The following is a 19,851-nucleotide window of genomic DNA, read 5'->3' as shown; positions in this document are numbered from 1 at the left end:
TATTTTGGGGGCATTCACAGAATAAAAGCTGTTGATACAATCAAATCTTTGGCGCTGTCTATTGCTTTTATCTGAGAGTGTTCCTCTCGACTCTCATGTGACGTTCCATTTTGAAATATTGAAAAATGCCTGGCGTACATTTGCTGACAATTGGATTATCATGGCGAACCTTATTGGCTCATATATTTTCCCAACATGTACACTGTTATCGCATGCATACAAAAGCATCTGTGCAGTTCGCAGATAAGGTTTAGGACAGGTGGAGCATGAGAAATTCATCAAAATAAATAATAAAAAGCCAGGTGTTCTCAACATACCATTGACTAAGCTGATATTGGTACTATCAGTGGCATTTGCACCTGCAGCGCCTTCTGTACCTGCAGTAGACAGGGGCTGGGGGGGAACAGCATGGGCAGGAGGCTGGGGAGCTTCTACTTGGTAGCAATGGATCAAAGGAAAAGCAAATAGATCAAATGGGGAAAGAAAAATGAAATGGATTAATATGGCTTTTGCTCAAAACACATTATTTAACTTTGTAAAAGCAAAACAAAAACACGATAAGCATCAAAATCCACATTTTACAGAAAAAGCATACACTTTCACAGGCAAACAGTCCTGCAAGAAAGGACAAACTTCTCTCTTGAATGGATTAAATAAATAACATGAAACATGTAGAATCAACACGTTAGTCAATGCAGTTGTCATCACAAAACACACAAAGAGATGTGATGGCATAGCAAGACCAAGCATGGGAGCTATTGTCTGCACGAGGCATTGCATTATAATCATCAGAATGTTTGCAAGCTTCCCTGCGGCAGCACAAAGCGGCAGGGCCTCTACAGCTCAGTTAGAAGGAAGTGTTGAAACACGTGTGCGGTAGCCAAAGTTGAGCCAGTTAGATAGAGAGAGGGGAAGCCAAAGCCCCTTGCTGCAGCCCTGTTGTAATGAATTCCAAAATCAGTGCAAGCTACTGCTATGTCTTCATTTCTACAGCTGGTTAGTATGTACAATACCTGGTAACTGTCGTTCATCTTCTGTTGTTTGACCTGTATTGTAATTTGCAAATGTTAAGAATGTAGAAAGGCAAAACCTTGATGTGCACTCAAAAAAGGTACAATCTCTTTTTTTAAACAAAAATACCTTCAGATCAAGCTCTTGAACGTTTAAAAACCTTGTAACAGTTTCAATAAAAAGGTTGTGTTAGTTCGAACAAAACAGGAGCACTTCACAGAGCAGAATGGAACTATTTCAGCTCCACCTCCTCCCTTGTCCCCGACCCTGCTCCCTCCCAACTTGGTGCACCTAGGAAAGCCACCTGAGTCACAGGAGAGGATTGGAAAGGTCCTGAGAGTAGCAGAAGGAATTCTATTTTTGGGTTCAGTAAACACTGACAAGTGAACACAAGATCCATCGGGATCCTTGCTTCTGAGACCCCTGATGTAAAATGTGCATCTGTGGGTAGAGGAAGGGAGCATGCGAATGCTCAGCTGTAAAGTTCCTCTTTGCCAATGTTCACCCCAAGCTCCCACATAAAGAACGGTCAGTTGAGCAACTATTGGGAGGGTTCGCTATTGGGCTTGGAAATCTAATAGGAAAAAAATGGATCACCTTCCATTTTATTCCACACTTTTGTTGGTCCTTACTTAAGGAAAAGAGCTTTTACTTAAGGAAAAGAGATTTAATTATTTCAGAGATGCAAAAATGGGTGGGGTGGGAAGATGGAAAATAGTGGAAAGAGTGCTCAGATAGAGATAGAGTTACATAGATAGAGATAGAGTTACATAATGTTGAACGTTCAGATAGATTCTAGGTGCATAAGAAAAGTCTATCAGTTTAAATATGTGAAAGGTGGTGGTTGGAGGAAATTAATTAGAAGAAAGGGATCCATCAATCAGGAAAAAAGAAAAACACAGGAACTCACCAAATTACTAGCCCACAAATAGGATCAGAGGAAAATTGAAGATTCCAATATAGCAATTATACTACCAACGGAAAAATTTGCATAATTTTAGACTCACTAGATTTCAACAGGAGGTTTATGACTGTAATCAGTTATACTACCATGTATATTACAAATGATAAGGCAGTGATATTTCAATTCGGGGTGGAGTTGCAGGTTAAATTGAGATGAAGCTATGATGATCCCGGGTCCTTCAGGTTGAGGTGCACACCCGCCCCTCCCCCCACGTCTCGGCATTGGTGGAGATTCATCCATTTCTCGGTTTCCCACCCTGCTCTGGCCCACGTCCACCAGCCTAAAGTTGTGGCTGGGCGGGAAAATGGCCGTAAGTGGCCATAAAGTGGTTTTAGCTAAAAGAAAGTAATGTGAGGCAAGTCTTTCTCACTGACCTATCTGCACCCCAAAATATCATGCTCACCATCTCCTTCTCACTTGAAGGACATGTTGTACAAATATTCACAGTATCTTAATTCACCTTATGCAGTGAAGGGATTATGTAGGGACAAATGATACCTTTGGGAAGGAAAAAAGGTCTATCTTTTCTACATTCAGGACTTTTCTAGAATCATGGGCGGGATTCTCCAACCCCCGCCAGGTCGGAGAATCGCCGGGGGGGTGGCGTGAATCCCGCCCCCGCTGGCTGTCATATTCTCCAGGGGCCATGATTTTGTCGAGGGCGGGAATCGCGCCGTGCCGGACGGTGGCCGCTAGCAGCGGCCCCCCCAGCGATTCTCCGGCACAAGCTAGGCCGAGTGGCCGCCCGTTTTCGATGGGTCCCGCCGGCGGTAATCACAACAGGTCTTCACCGGTGGGACCTGGCTCCACGGGTGGCCTGCAGTGTCCTTGGGGGGGGGGGGGGGGGGGGGGGGGGGGGATGGCCTCGGGAGGTGCCTCCACGGTGGCCTGGCCGCGATTGGGGCCCACCGATCCGTGTACGGGCCTGTGCCGTGGGGGCACTCTTTCCCTCCGCACCGGCTGCTGTCAACCTCGGCCATGGACGGTGCGGAGAAGAACCCCCACCTGTGCATGCGCTGGGATGACGCCAGCACACGCTGGCACTTTCGCGCATGCGGCAACTTGCGCCGGCCATCGGAGGCCCTTCGGCGTCGGTTGGTGTGGCGCCAAGCTCTTCCGCGCCGGCTGGCACGGCGCGAAACACTCTGGCGCCGGCCTAGCCCCTGAAGTGCGGACGATTCCGCACCTTTGGGGCAGCCTGATGCCGGAGTGGTTCACGCCACTCCTCGGCATCGGAGTGGCCCGCCTCGCCGGTTCGCGGAGAATCCTGACCCATATTTATGATATCAAATAGACCTATTGGAATGCGCAACTACATTTTCAGTAGGTCTTGCCTGTATTTTCACTAATTTTGCTTTTTTAACATTTAATTTCATTCAAGAGTTCATTTCGTGCCTTGAAAAATTGGGTTAACACAGTGACAGTGAATAAAAAACAGAACGTAATTGCTGATTAGTGGAAGAGTTCAGCCAAATATATAAATATTCTACTCATCCCTTTACTTAAAACAATGTACCACTGCTAACGTATGTCATCTATCAGGCAATACTCTTGCACAATTTTCCTCAAATATTGACCGCCCAATTAAAATGTTCAAGCAATGAATGTCACCCAAAGTGCTGCAATGCATTCCTTTTACCTATCTGACTGATTTCCCATTGTTATGTTCACTTATCCTGTTCAAACCCCAAGGAGTGCACACTTATAGTATGGGAGATCCACCAATGTGCTTTATGAGCTAACAGTGGCAAACAAACATCAGGGTCGTTCTTCTCCAGGGGAAAATTGTTTATCTAAGTTATGTTAATATTGGGAGAAGTGGAAACTAGGTATTTTTTCATTGGGAGAGGAAAAATAAATGAATGGGCAATTAACCCTGGGATCTATTCTATTCCTAAAGGACACTTAAGAACAGCGTTGCTAGATCTTGACTGCGAGACCAAAGGCAGGCCATCTACCTGTCTCCGTTGCCAGCGACTGCTATGTGACTTAAGAAAAGCCTGGGATGGGAAGAAAATAAACTGTTTATTTAAGACTATTTATTCTCTTCGCAATATCAGAACGTCATTAAAATTAAAATGTTATCTTGTTTGACGCAAGGACGAGAGATACATCTCTGAACAAATGAGCAAAGCAACATTTGTATGGGTAGGAACTGAGCCACACAATGCAATGGTGTACTGTGAACACAAACTGAAGAACATCATCTTAAATAAGCAGAGTCTAACTGCTGAACAATGAACAGGACAAGCTCACAGACAAATGGGCAGGGAGATTTGGATTCATACAATGTTATACACTTAACAGATAAGTACTTAATTGGAATAGACAGTATCATTTTCCTGGCTTAAAGTGCCATCAAATAAATCTTTCATCTGATGTTACTGAGATGGTTCATGTTGTCACTGAAAAAAAAATGAGGTGGATTTATTTATTAATCTGGAAAGGCAGGCGGTAGCTGCATTTTCATCTTCTTCCAGCAGACGTATTTGCAACACTGTCAACATACTCAGCATTTTAAGAAAAACGAAACTCCATGACGTTTTCAGTGATGATATTTGAAAGGCCGCCTGTGAAAAATATCAAAACAGGATATCTAAGTTGAGAGAAACGTGGTTTAATTGGCTTGTCTCGGCTTTTGAAAATGATTGCTCAGGTCTCTTTTAGTCAAACATCAAGGTCTCAGGTAATCAAAGTTACCGAGCGAAATCTTGAACGTGTCATCTTTTTCGCCTCTCTCCAAGACAGAGAATGAAACATCAGTGAGCATATCGGCCTATTCTTTGAAAGCTCCAACTCATCACAATTACGATACTGATCAATGGACAATATAATAAAATGGCTTCTTCAGTCCTTAATAAAGACGGAAATATAAAGGAACATAGCCACAGCCTCTTAACTCTGCTCATTCTTCGTCCTTAATCAAACATGCTCTGGCCTTACCAATTATCCACCTTACAAAAGAACAATGCAGAGGGGAAAAAAACCTTTTGCTACAGCACATTTTTAATAAGAATGCTTTTACAGCAGCTGATCAGTGCTGTTGACAAACCTAAACGACTGAAAAAGTTGTGTACCAAGGTGATGTGGGATCTGTTATCACAAAATCAGTCAGGCGGAAAGCATTACATAGATCAAATAATACAATCAAAATATTAAATTATAAATCACAACCAACCTGAAAATATTCAGAAATATTTCATGTACAGGGCAATAGGGTGTATTTTCCCACCACTCACATCTTAACCAATCATACTGAAACATGCCCATTTGAAGAGGTCACACAATAATACTCTGCAAAATCTGTTTGCTTGTAGGTACCATACCGATGTCTATCAAAGCAGGGATTTGTTTTTAACAGAATGGCTGGGGACAGTACTTATATTAAAAATGTAATAACCTACCCAATAAATTATTTGAAGTGTACTGTCCTTATTCAAAATAGTTGGCAGGTCCCTTATAGTTACCACCTCCTTAAATGTATATTAATTTGTAAACAGCCACATTTTAGGAGGATGTTTCATTAACCCTGGAGTGTCAAAGATACGGGGCGGGATTCTCTGAGCATCCGTGCCGCAATTGCACTTGGCGCGGGGGCAGAGAATGGGCATCAGACCCGCGATCGGGTCCGACGCCGCCAATCACGCATGCGAGCGGTCGACACGGCGCCAGTCGGGGGCCATTGAAAAAGGCCCCATGGTGATTCTCTGCCGGCAACTGGCCGAGTTCCCGCTGGCGTGGTTCACTCATGGTTCCACCCGGTGGGCACTCGGAGGTGCGGCTTTCTCCAGGAAAGTCCAGAGTGATTCTCGCCCATTTTCTCGCGGGCGTGGGGACATAGCCCCATTATCAGAGAATTCTGCCCACGGCCTACAATCCAGACATGGCTTGCAAGCCAGGCCAATCCAGTCCCTAAAGCCCACCAATTCAATTTGATTTGCACTCGTTTTGTTCTCCCCCATCCCGATTCAGTTTGAAATGCATGGACCTGAAGGTGAGGAAATAGTTGGCCCTAGCCCTTCCACTTTGCTAATAGCTAAATCCTAAATCAGAACGCCGGGATATGTTTGCATGAATTTGAGACATGGAACTTAATGGGAAGATACATTTAACTTTTGCATATATGTTACCACACCGCCCCTCCTCCCGGGCCCCGAGCACCCCAAAAAAGGCAAAAATCTGGGTCTAATGTGAAATCCAGATGTCTTAAGATCTTAAGAACAGAGTCACTAAGTGTGAGTGGGATTTTCCAGCTATTCCCTTCAACAGAAACCCCCCACCATAGGTTTCCTGGTGGAGGAGGGCACGAACAATGGGGAATTCCATTGACAGCAGCATAACTGGATGATCCTGCCACTGGCTAACGTCCGGCTGCCCACACGCAAAACATACCATGGGGAGGGAGGGGAGATGTGGAAAATCTCACCCAGTAATTCGAAGAGGAGAGTCCAGGACCCTCACAACTTCAGGATAGAAAATCAATTAAAAAGGATATCCTTTTGCAGTATCAAGCATGTTTTATTATTGTTGGACTATTATTTCTTAATGTACAGGTACCATGCTCGACTCACAAATATAAAATTAACAACCTCCATTCAACTGATAGCAACAGAGACTCTTAGTTCTTGGCTCTCTGTTTCTGAACTTTACTATTGGCCTTTCAGTGCATTGTAGCTTGCTTTTATTTTCATTTCATAGAAGTCCCATATGATAGACAATGAGTTGCCGCACGTCTGGCCAGAGACAGTGACGGGATTTTCTTTTCAATAGAGGGAATTTGAACGGGGGGGGGGGGTGTATACATCATCAGAAACTGATAATCAGTGAGTCAGCAAAAGAAATGAAACTCTGCGGCTTATAGCTTTTACAGGTTCAACTGTCCATCCTCGAAAGCTTAAAAAATATGACTGTGTCTGCGGTGTAATGTGAACTGGACTGAGCACAAGACCCCTAAGTGTAGCCTTTTATATGCTGGCTTTTTGTTGACTGGTCACGGCTTCAGAGGAATATAGCATTTGAAAAATGTAAGGCTGAGAAAGTGTTTCAATGAATGATCCGGGTGAAGGAAATTTAAATATCATTCTCACATTCAAAATCTGCTTCCAGGAAAACCTAGCGAGAAATAATGGTGTTGGATGGGACGGTGGCAGTAAGGCGAACTTCCCTACGTTGCACTCTTAACATTAACCTGGCTTTGGCATTAACCAATTTTGCCAAAGTTGGAATAGTGACGCGGAGGGAACCTCAAGGAAATTCATCCCCTGAGCTCATACTTTGTGGCCTTGTGCATCAAAACAAATCTATGAAAGAAAATAGAAACAAACACCCGGAAAAATTACAGGCAAAAGTGCGTTTGTTCACACTCCCTCCATGTATTATTAATTGACAGCAGTTCATTAATTAAGCATCATGGACAAGTACGCTGCAAAATAAAAGTGCCTTCAGTCTGCTGTTACCTCATCCAGTCCGGGCTCTGCCTTAGAGCAGATAAAATAATTCCTACAACAAAGAGCAATACTTCTGAACAATTAATAGGTTGATGAACGTACAACCAGCTAGTAAATTAACAACTTAGATTCATTCGTTAGCATTTTAAACTTTTACCATTCAAATTTTAAATAGGGGCATTTTGAACTCTAATTAAAATGAATATGTTTGCGTTAATGGAGTTCTTCCAGGGTGCCACAATCATGAGGTTTATAAGATTATGGGGCAGCCCGGTGGCAGTGTGGTTAGCACTGCTGCCCCACAGCACCAGGGACCAGGGTTCAATTCCACCCTTGGGTAGCTGTCTGTGTGGAGTTTGTACTTTCTCCCTGTGCCTGCGTGGGTTTCCTCTGGGTGCTCCGATTTCCTCCCACAATCCAAAGGTGTGCAGGTGGATTGGCCGTGCTGAAATTGTCCTTCGTGTCCAGGGGTTAGGTGGTTATCGGGTTGCAAGGATAGAGCAGGTGCCTGGTTGGGGCACTCTTTCAAAGGATCACTGCAGACTCAATGGGCCGAATGGCCTCCTTCTGCACTGTTGTTGTTCCATGATTCACTGCCCCCCTCCCCCCAGCGACCTGTTTTGCAGGGGTGGTCCGAAGAGCTGCCGCCATCCACAGGGTTTCCCATTGGGGAAACTCCGCGGCAGGGGCTCACCATCAGCGGGACTGGCTGATCCCACCAGCAGGAACAGATGGAAAATCCCACCCTGTGTTTTGATGCTGTGTCTTTAAATATAAGGTAAAAAATGAAGGTGTCATGTGACCTGTGCTGATGTCTGCCTGACAACATGTCTCAATAATGGGGTGGCTAAAAGTTAAAAAAGGCCGAAATTGTTCTACTCGGAGAAGTGCACAAGATATTCACATTTGATGAATGGACAGACTAACTCTCCAGCTCAGAACATTGTTGAGAATGTTGGGCTGTAAATGAAGCTAAATATTTGGCTTGCTTGCAGCGGAGGAAGGATGTCAATAGTGTGGATCAATTTGCTTAGTGTTCATATCATAGAGTCATAGAATCCCTGGAGTGCAGAAGGGGGGCAATCGGCCCAGCAAGTTTTCACTGACCCTCTGAAAGGGCACTCCACCCAAACCCACTTCCCCGCTCTATGACAACACGGTAGCACAGTGGTTAGCACTGTTGCTTCACAGCACCAGGGTCCTAGGTTCGATTACCGCTTGGGTCACTGTGTGGAGTCTGCACTTTCTCCCCGTGTCTGCCTGGGTTTCCTCTGGATGCTCCGGTTTCCTCCCACAAGTCCCAAAAGACGTGCTGTTGAGTAATTTGGACATTCTTAATTCTCAATCTGTGTACCTGAACAGGCGCTGGAATGTGGCCACTAGGGGATTTTCAAAGTAACTTCATTGCAGTGTAATATAAGTCTACTTGTGAGACGAATAAAGATTATTATCCCAATAACCCCTTAACCTAAACATCCCTGGGCAAGAAGGGGCAATTTAAGCATGATCAATCCACCTAACCTGCACATCTTTGGCATGTGGGAAGAAACTGGAGCACCCAGAGGAAACCAATACAGACATGGGGAGAAGTGCAACTCCAAATAGACAGTCACCTAAGGCCGGTATTTAACTTGGGTCCCTGGCACTATGAGGCAGCAGTGACCACTGTGCCACCATACCATCCATTAATAACCCATTAATAATATCACTGTGAAGGACAGTTCTGGGATTAGAAGTTATGAAGCTGGAAAAATAAAATAACAGAAGTAAACCCCGAGGAGTTAAGAATCCTTTTGGACTGATTTCAGGAGGCTACTTAAAAGACTGCAACTCTGTTTATTTAGTTGTGCTCAAAAAATGGGCTATTCTGTTCTGTTGGTTAAAATATAAGTAGCCTGTAAAGCCGGTGTTTAGTCATGAGTGTTTTCAGTCTTATATTACAGTAAATGTCTTAAAACATGAAATCTTGAAAAATGAAAATGAAATGAAAATCGCTAATTGTCACAAGTAGGCTTCAAATGAAGTTACTGTGAAAAGCCCCTAGTCGCCACATTCCAGCGCCCGTTTGGAGAGGCTGGTACAGGAATTGAACCTGCACTGCTGGTCTTGTTCTGCTTTACAAGCCAGCTCTTTAGCCCAACTGTGCTAAACCAGCCCCTTTTCTTTTCATGTCATCTTCTAATTATTAACTGGAAGTTCACTTCTTTTTAAAACAAAAAAGTTCAGGGGTTGGTTGCTCAGTTGGCTGGTCATTTGGTTTGTGATGCGGAGTGCTGTCAATGGGGTGGGTTCAATTCCCGTACCATCTGAGGTTATTCATGAAGGCCCCGCCTTCTCAACCCTGCCCCTCACCTGAGGTGTGGTGACCTTCAGGTTAAATCACCGCAAGTCAGATCTCTCTCAAAGGGGAGGAAAGCCTATGATCCCCTGGGACTGTGACTACATTTACATTGGGCTCGAAGGGGAAAATAACAAGAGGCACAGGGAAATATTTTGTGACCTTACAAGTTGTGTAATAACAGATGATCTGATAACAAATCAGTGTTCACTTGCAGGTCGAGACACCTCAGGTGCAATAAATAGATATTAGAATTTTGCAGAAACATTTTGTCGACAAGACTAATCTCGTCCAAGATCTGGCAACAGCTGTACACCTGAAATGTTCATCTGCCTCTTCATTCTGTGGCTGCTGACAGATCCGCTGTGTATACTTCCAGTGCTAATGTTTTTGTTATAATGGTTAATTGTGATTGCTTTGAGTTTATAACTCTGAAAGATTTTGCTTCCTTGTGCCAATGGCCTGATTAAAGATGACCGTATGCGCTTTGAACCAATGTGCATGAAATTAGAATATTTGTACAGAATTATGTACGAACCAATTAGGATTCCAAAAAGGGGGATTTCAAATTATGCATATTAAAGTGGCATCCAAAATATTTCAAGTGAAACATTCTCTTGAGTTATCAGAAAACCAAACACCCATGAATTGTACTTGTTGAAGTTAAATCCATGTTACAAATGAATGCATTAAACCCATGGTGCAAAGGTCTGTTATTGATGTTACATTTCAGTGTAATAATCGTTTGGGTAATTTTATAAGTTAATAGGCACAATATTTGATTCACAGTAAAGAAGTTCTCTCTTTTCTTGAACAACATAGCTGTCTAAATATGCTAACAAATTAATTGCAAATGATTTGAATGTCTAATTTTAAGTTAAATATAACAAACACACCTTATCACCTGCTTTGCTATTTTCGGCGCAAATATAAACTGCGAGGGAACAGATGTACTTTCACAAACATTCTGAAAACGTATATGCTAATAGTCAATGAGATTTGCATTTCAGATTTTGGACTTGGGCGTTTAGATTGAAACTCAGGGCGGGATTTTCCATTCCCGTTTTGCGGCAGCAGAAGCGGTCTGCCATTGTCAATCAGTGGGATCTTCCGATCCTGCCATTCTTAGTCGGATTTCCTGTTGTTTGCACCATCCGCCACCAGGGAACTTACGGCAGGGGGTCACCATCGACAGGAACTGAAATTCTGCCAGAAAATCTCACCCTTAGACCGTGTAAGCAATTAATGAGCTGAACCAGGGAAGAGGATTTTTGACGGACCTTTGGTTACACCATACACTTCCCTCAAGTAGAATGACTTTCTGTGATTTAGACCTTTTATTGATGCAAGAGCTGAGCATTTTATGGGATGTGTAAATAAAGTTAGTTCAGTAATGACTGCCTGCAGTTAAGTGTGTGTTTGTCCTATTCAGTGCAATGCACAACAGAAAGATGACTACAAGGCTGGGGTGGAGTTTTGCTTTGCATTTCATATGAGAAATTACTGTGTGAAAAACATTGTGGTGCATTTTTGGAACACCTAAAGTTGATTTTGAGGAAGGTTGAGCAATTTTACAGGTTTCTCCATGTGAACACTGTATTCTGGTGAGTCAGCTCAGTATGTAATTGAAAATAAATGGCATGAAGGTAGATTTGGGGCAATGGGGAAATTCAACGCAAACAGAACAGGGCTGGCGTAATTTTGGACAAAGTTTACACATTTGGCTGAAAGGGAATATAATAGGAGATGAGGTTAAATAAACGTTTTCCCCACCATGTTGAGGCCAGATGCTTTCGTGGTGGTTTCTAAGCAAAATTGCTGTGGAATATGCTGAGATTAATGAAATTCTGGATTCATATTATGGGCACCAATAAGAATGAGATTGCACGGAGAGTCGCATTCCGTGAAAGGAAACAGCTGCCAAGTCAGACTGCTGATTGCATTCTCAAATTAAAGAAACTCTCTGGTCGCTGTGGGCATGGCCGCAAACTTAGAAATCCACCTTCGAGGCACATTCCTCAGAACCAGAAATTAGCTGTCACAGTTTCAATGGCAGCATCAACCGTTTCCAGTCAAAGAGCCATGACTGTGGGTAAGTTGGTCATATCCAGAAGGTATGCAGGAAGTGAAATTAAATGAAAATCGCTTATTGTCACGAGTAGGCTTCAATGAAGTTACTATGAAAAGCCCCTAGTCACCACATTCCGGCACCTGTTCGGGGAGGCTGGTACGGGAATTGAACCATGCTGCTGGCCTGCCTTGGTCTGCTTTAAAAGCCAGCGTTTTAGCCCAGTGTGCTAAACCAGCCCAGCCCCAGGAGTAAAGAAAACAATAATGCTTCAGGTCATGGTTGCAGCTATGCACCAGGTGGAGGTCATGGTAAATCTAAAACTAGTTCAGAGGATGGGAAATCCTCAAATGCGCACACCAGATATGGAAACAGAAGTTGATGTTATCAAGCAGGAAGATCTAGACTGCACTCAGTCAGCGAGCAAGTAAAATAGTGGGAGACAAGAGTAATTGGGCTGAAGATAAAATTTCAGTGCTCAGAGCAGAAATGGAAGTCAGAGATTCACAACTTACTTTCACCCATGATATAACTGCAGCACTGTCTGTTATCTCAGGAGGGTAGCAGAAATCACAAAGTCACATTCCTTTATGCAAAACTGGTGCAAAACTGACTGGCAATTGCAAAAGCAGTATTCGAATATTTGGTAAAGTTAGTGTTTGGGTAGAATACGATGATACATCCTATTACTTGTCATTGGTAGATTCCTTGATGGGAATATACAGTTAAATTGGGCATGTTGTTTCCTGTAGGAATCATTCAGAATGCGTCTGACATTGAGAAAGTGCTAAGAGGGCACAAAATAGTCCACGAGCATGGACGACCAAATGATAACATCAGACAGCACAAGACCAAAGTCAAGAACAATGTACAGCCAATATTTTGAAGGTTAGGCCAGTGCCTTGTGCACAGTTAGAAGCAGTAAGTGAAGAGTTGGCTAGAGTAGAAAGAACCAGAGCCATTAAAAAGGTGAAGAGCAGTGAAGGCACAGCATCCATTGTGGTAGTTCAAATTTATAAAGATAAAGCTGTAAATAAAATGGTCAAGAATGATACTTACTGCTGCCTACCAGTAAACATTTGCGGTGGAACTCTCCATTCCTGAGACTAAGTGCTGATGCCGTGGCAGGATTCACGGATTTCCATGACAGCAAAACTGGCGCCGCACCTGGACCGATTCAGCGACTGTAAAGGGGCTAGCACCGGCGCCACGTGGAACACAATCGATTCCAATGAGAAATGGTGCAGGATTCGCCCGGTCCGTAATTGACACTCAGGAGGCCGACAAGCTGCAGCCAAACATACACACTTCACTCCCCACACACACACCATCCCAGCCAACAGATGGCGCTGGTTGTACTTGAGCGCACCCATCCCGCTGATGGTTCAGCTGGGGCCAGAGGGTACCTAAAGGGGTGGCCTAGGGGGACACCCATATGAACTGTGGCCCTAAGTTCACAGTGGGCAGTCAGGTGGTGTGCGCAGCTGCATGGCTGCCTTGCAGACTGCGGCAACGGTGTTCAGTGCCTGCCCACTCTGACCCCACAGCTCACATCCTGGCCATCCCCTGCTACACACCCCCTGATCCTGGAGAATCCCCTCCAACTGTCAGCAAACTATGGCGATGTTAGACACTTTCTGTACCCTCTCTCTCCGTCTGCAGCCATGGCGCCTGTTTCACAATTTTGAAAAGCACAAGTGAACCTCACCATTGGGAATTCGTCCCAGTGGAGGTGGAGCATCGCGTTAGCCCAGGGTAATTCAGGGTCAGGCCCGCTAATGATATGCCAACGGCGTTTAGTGTATGTGCAGAGTGGAATGCATTGACGCCAGTGTCGAGGCACCAGAGAATTGCAATTTGACGTGAAATCGCCGCCCACCACGATTTTGGCGTCAAAACCGATTCTCCGCCAAATCAAGTTTCGTGATTCGGACATCGGCTAACGGAGAACCCTGACCTTGTATTCTAATTTGACCAATGGGAAATTGTTCAGTGGGATGGATCTGTCAGATGCATACTGGTGTTCCAGAGCCCCATGTAGAGGATGAGAATGTTTTGATCAGGACACGGGGAGTCCACACCAAGAAAAATATAGAAACATAGTTTTATTTACACATGATATTTACACAGTCTGTAGATCACCACCAGGTTCCTGTTCTGGGTTGTGCCTTCCTGGCTGACCTTCAATACAGAGGCTAATAGAGATCTCCTACCCCTAACGGGGGAGCTCGTACTCCATAAGAACCATAGGGAAGATAATCATCCCTACCCCATAGGCCCCAAGCGAGCTATAACAACGTTGTAAGGTTACATGAAGTTCTAGATCAAGTTCAAGGATATGGCATTAAAACTAAAAGGCAAGTGTCATTTCATGGTATCAAGTGTAACACATCTGGGTCACCAAACAGATGGTGACAGTATTCAGCTAATGCAGGACAAACGTGAGTGGATTTTGAAAGAGATCAGAGAACAAAGAAGAACTTAAAATGTTCAGAGGAATCGTTACGTATTATTATAAGTTCATCCTCCACTTTGCTGATGCATATGCTCCACTTCATCAGCTGCTCAAAGATGGAATTGATTAGGAATGGTTTGTGGAGTGCCAGAAGCTATTTAAAGAAGTAAAGAATGCACTGACTACATGATCTTAAGCAAAAATAGGTTTTAGCATGTCATTCCACAACACAGGGGTTAGATGTGGTACAATAGAAGATGACGTGGAAAGCCTGTAGCATATGTTTCATATAGTTTCACAAAATAATAGCAAAATGTACCACAAGTAGAGAAAGAGGCTTGGCAACCATATCTGGGGCTGGCATCCTCAGTTGGCTGGATAGCTGGTTTGTGATTGAGAACAAGGCCGACAGCGCGGGTTCAATTCCCGTACCGGCTGAGGTTATTCATGAAGGCCCCGTCGTCTCAACCTTGCCCCTCGCCCGAGGTGTGGTGATCCTCGGGTTAAAACACCACCAGTCAGCTCTCCCCCTTAAAGGGGAAAGCAGTCTATGGTCATCCAGGACTATGGCGACTTTACATTTATGGAGAACCTAAGTTCCACAAATATGTACAGGGTAGGAACTTCACTTTGTTAACTAATCACCAGGCCCTTATGATGACATTTGGTTCAATGAAGAGAGTACAATCCATAGCGACAGCACAGCTTCAGAGATGGATGTTGATTTTGATGGTCCATCAGTACGAGGTTAAGTATCATAAGCTAAAAGATTGTAAAAATGTCGATAGCCTGTGAATTACTTTACAAACTCAAATGGCATGCTGGTATCTGCCAGAGATAATAAAGCATGAGGAACTCATAAGGATGTGGTACTCAGTAAAGTGTTCAATTTTATTATGAATGGCTGGCCTGAAGAATGTGTGAATGAGAAATTATAGGAATATTGCACAAGTAGAAATAAACTGACTGTAGCTTCTTTGTTTATTCCAGCCTAAGACAGTGCAGTTGCAGCTAATTAATTAGGTAGCCAGCAAAAACTGGTTTTCAGAAGCGTAAATCAGTTTTTCTGAAAGTATAAAAACAGGGCTTCCTCAGTGCTGGTTGATTTACCCTGAGTACAGCTTTGAATGTCTGGAGTATCACACTGGGAGTCTGGTAAGTGAGGGAGTTCAATGAGGAAGATACTCCTTTTAAAAAAAAACATTTTTCAGCCTCAAGTAGTTGGCTCTTACTTCAATACAGGGGGAAAAGCTGATTGGTGAGTAACTGGCAAGTTCTTCTACCTATTCTAATTGTAACAATAATGATGGTATGACAAATCAGCTTGGCTGAGTGGAATGTGCATCCTACTGTATGCAGGAATTCATGGGGACATCATGGGCTGGATTCTCTGCAGCCCTGCGCCAAAATCATGTTTGGCGTGGGGGTGGTGAATCAAAGTTTACGACGGAATCGGGCCCGGCGCCACTCCAGTGATTCTCCGGGCCCCGAATATTCGTGCGACGCGAATTATGCCGTGCAGCTGGGGTACCATTGGCAGAGGCCTGCCCAGCGATACTCTGCTCCCAGCAGGCCGAGTTCCCGACAGCGTGGTTCTAACCACGTATGGCCAGTCGGGAACCTCGCATGGTGGCTGTGGACTCAGTTCTGTACAAAGATGGTTGGGTAATACCTTAAGAAAATCGGGACTGATATCCGTGCATTGAGATTTGAGAGTGCTGTTGGGGAGGGTTTAAACTAGCTTCTCAGGGAGATGGGAACCTGAGAGGTAGCTCAAATGGGAAGGAAGTAAAGCTAGTCACAGGAAGTAGAAAAGTAGGAAGTGAAACAAAAGCATGAACTAGACTTCGAATGCAGAAAAATGTTCAAAAGGCAAAGTTAAAGGTAATTTACCCAAATGCACGCAACACTTTCAACAAGTTGTAATGGCAGACATAGGTATAACTGGATATGATACAATTTCCATTACAGAAACATGGCTGCAGGGTGACTGGGAACTGAATATTCAAGGATATTCGACATTTTGGGAAGGATAAACTAAAAGGAAAAGGAGATGGTGTTGTGCTGTTCTGCTAGGGGATGTGATTAGTATATAAGCAAGGGAAGATCATAAAAACAAAATGTGGAATTTGTTTAGGTGGAGCTAATAAACAATTAGGGCAGCAAACATTGGTAAGAGCTGTTTATAGATCACCGAACAGTAATGGCAGAGTGGGGCATGGTATTAATCAGGAGATTAGTGAAGCATGAGGCCTGGGATATACAATAATCATGGGCGACTTCAATCTGCATATAGACTGGGTAAATCTAATGAACACTAATGCTGTTCAGAATGAGCTTCTGGAAGATGTTATGGATGGTTTCCTACCCTAAGAGCAACGCGTTGACTTGCGAACAGGCTATTTAATCTCTGTGGTGTAACGAGAAAGGGCTAATTAATAACCTTGTTGTAAAAAGAACTATTAGGGAAGAGTGACCATAATATGAGGAAATTGTACATCATGCTTGAAAGTGAGGAAGCTCTATCTTAGGCCATGGTGTTAAATTTGAACAAAGGAAACCATTAAGATATGAGGGTCAAATTGGCTGAGTTTGGGAAAATACATTAGAAGGCACGATGTTACATAGACAATGGAGAGTCGTTAACGAATTATTATATAGTTTACAGCAATTATACATTCCTTCAAGTATCAAACCCCAGTAAGAAAAGTCAGGCAACCATGGATAACAGTGAAGGTTAAGGATTGTATAAGCTTAAAAGAAAAGGCCTATAAATTTGTCAAAAATAATAGTAAACAGGATTCTGAGGTTTTAGAATACAGCAATGGAGGACCAAGAAACTGATACAGCAATAGAATATGAAGAGAATGATCAAAAAACATAAAAACGGACTGTAAAAGCTTCTATAGGTGTGTAAGAAGGAAATGTTTGGCTAAGACGAATGTGGGCCCATAGAGAAATGGCAGTGAAACTAAATAATTACTGTCTTGACTGAGGAAGATACATTAAAATTCCCAGAATTAGAGATCCAAGGGACCTGGGAGAATGAGGAATTGAAAAAAATTAATAGCAGTAAGGCGGTTGTATTAGATAAATGAATAGCACTGAAGGTTGATCAATCCCTTTGCCCTGATATTCTAGCATGTTGAAAGACATCTATGGAAATTATGGATGTATTGGTGAGTATCTTCCAAAATTCTGTGGATTCTGGAACAGTTGCTGCAGGTTGGAAGGGAGTAAATGTCACTCCACTATTTAAGAAAAGAGGGAGAGAGAAAACACGGAACAACAGGCCTGCTAGCCTTACATTGGTAGTAATGAAAGTGCTGGAATCTGTTAGAAAGGATGTGATAAATAGACACTTGAATAATAATAGTCTGATTGGGCACAGTCAACATGGAGTTATGAATGGAGAGTCATGTTTGAAAAACCTATCGGAATTTTTGAGGGATGTTACTAACAGAATTGATAAAGGGGAGTTAGTGGATGGATTGGATTTTCAGATGACTTTCAATGAAGTCCCCCAAAGGCGGTTGGTTAGCAAAATTAGAACACATGAGATAGGAGGTAATGTAATAACTAACAAAGATGAAGGATTGGTTAACAAGAGGAAACAGAAAGTAGGAATAAATGAGCCATTCTCACGTTGACAGAATGTGACTAGTGTGAACAGCATGGAGCAGCACTTGGCCCCAGCTGTTCACAATGTATATCAATGATTTGGACGTGGGGACCAAGTGTAATATTTCCAAGTTCACGAATGACACAAAGTTAAGTGGGAATGTTGTTGTGAGGAAGATGCAAAGCGGCTTCAAGGGGATTTGGACAGACTGAGTGAGAAGGGCTTCAAGGGGATTTGGACAGACTGAGTGAGAAGGGAAGAGCCTGGCAGATGGAATTTAATGCAGAAAAATGTGAAGTTATTCACTTTTGTCGGGGGGACAAAAGGGCAGAATACTTTTTAAATGGTGAGAGGTTTAAAGTGTAGATATACAAAGGGACCTGGGTGTCCTCATCAATATATCACTGAAAACATGCAGGTGCAGCAAGCAATTAGGAAGGTTCATGATATGTTAGCCTTTACCACAACAGTATTTGAGTACAGGAGTAGCACAGTCTTGCTTCAACTGTATAGAATCTTGGTTATTCCGCACATGGAGCTTTTTGGCTTTTAGTCAAGGGTAATGGTGCATAGAGTAAAGAAGACATAATGGTCATGCCATGGTTAAGTCATAGTATTTATACTATGGGCAATTTTGAGCACGCCATTATAGAAAGAATATTAAGGCCCAAGATAGTATGCAGCATAGATTCACCAGGATGGTGACGGGGATGGAAACCCTGAGCGTGGCTTGAGAAATGGAGGTAATTTCCACGACAGCAGCAGCGCAAATTATAGAGACGTCATTCTCCCTCATTCTCCACTCCACTGCCCTTTGCTTCCTTGTCACTTAAACATGTGGTTACGTTATGCAGTGTGTGAGACTGGACTGGAAATGATTTTTGCTTCATCAGCAGCGAGTTGAGGTTTTGGCATTAGTATTTTTTTCTCTTTAGTGTGGCTCATGAGCCAAATGGCTCCAAAGTTCAAACAAAGGAAATTGAGAGAATTTCCTCAATGTTCAAAGTTTTATCGCAGGGCTTGTGGTATCTGGTTACAACGTCCTAGGATCATGTCAAATAGGGCGGGATTCTCCGACCCCCCCCTCGTCGTGAATCCCGCCCCCGCCAGCTGCCGAATTCTCCGGCACCGGAGATTTGGCGGGGGCGGGAATTGCGCCGCGACGATCGGCAGCCACAAGCAGCGGTCCCCCGGCCCGCGATGGGCCGAGTGGATGCCCGTATTTTGCCGGTCCCGCCGGCATAAATTAGAGTAGGTCCTTACCGGAGGGACCTGGCGGCGGGGGCGGCCTCCGGGGTTCTCGGGGGCGCGCAGGGGGGATCTGGCCCCAGGAGGTGCCCCCACGGTGGCCTGGCCCCGCGATCGGGGCCCACCGATCCGTGGGCCGGCCTGTGCCGTGGGGGAACTCTATTCTTCCGCACCGGCAGCTGTAGCGGTCCATCATGGCCGGTGTGGAAACGAAGCCCTCTGCGCATACAATGGGATGACGCCAGCACACGCTGCCGCTCTCACACATGCGCCAACTCGCGCCGGCCGGCGGAGACCCTTTGGCACCAGTTGGCATGGTGCCAAGCCCCTTCCCCGCTGGCCGATGTGGCGCAAACCTTTCCAGGGCCAGCCTAGCCCCTGAAGGTGCGGAGGATTCCGCACCTTTTCATAGAATCATAGAATTTACAGTGCAGAAGGAGGCCATTCGGCCCATTGAGTCTGCACCGGCTCTTGGAAAGAGCACCCTACCCAAGGTCAACACCTCCACCCTATCCCAATAACCCAGTAACACCAAGGGCAATTTTGGACACTAAGGGCAATTTATCATGGCCGATCCACCTAACCTGCACATCTTTGGACTGTGGGAGGAAACCGGAGCACCCGGAGTAAACCCACGCACACACGGGATGTGCAGACTCCGCCCAGACAGTGACCCAAGCCGGGAATCGAACCTGGGA

General features: G+C 44.3%; 1 protein-coding gene across 19 annotated transcripts in view; it reads right to left on the bottom strand.

The window, feature by feature from the left end:
* The window catches only part of atp2b2 (ATPase plasma membrane Ca2+ transporting 2), a 999,595-nt gene that overhangs the window by 243,609 nt on the left and 736,135 nt on the right, over nt 1–19,851 (bottom strand). For 11 of the 19 annotated variants that reach the window (XM_038812615.1, XM_038812611.1, XM_038812620.1 and 8 more), the window contains 2 exons: nt 1,014–1,046; nt 318–431 (listed from right to left, as the gene is read on the bottom strand). The exons of 6 other annotated variants lie outside the window; for them this stretch is intronic. In XM_038812615.1, the coding sequence (XP_038668543.1) occupies nt 318–431; nt 1,014–1,046 (147 nt within the window). The remainder of the gene's footprint in view (nt 1–317; nt 432–1,013; nt 1,047–19,851) is intronic. 2 more of the 19 variants (XM_038812619.1, XM_038812622.1) reach the window with 1 other exon arrangement.

This window comes from Scyliorhinus canicula, chromosome 11 (genome assembly GCF_902713615.1).
Source record: "Scyliorhinus canicula chromosome 11, sScyCan1.1, whole genome shotgun sequence".
Lineage (NCBI taxonomy): Eukaryota > Metazoa > Chordata > Chondrichthyes > Carcharhiniformes > Scyliorhinidae > Scyliorhinus > Scyliorhinus canicula.
The sequence above is the reverse complement of the archived record's forward strand: the minus strand, read 5'-3'. Positions and strand labels throughout refer to the sequence as shown.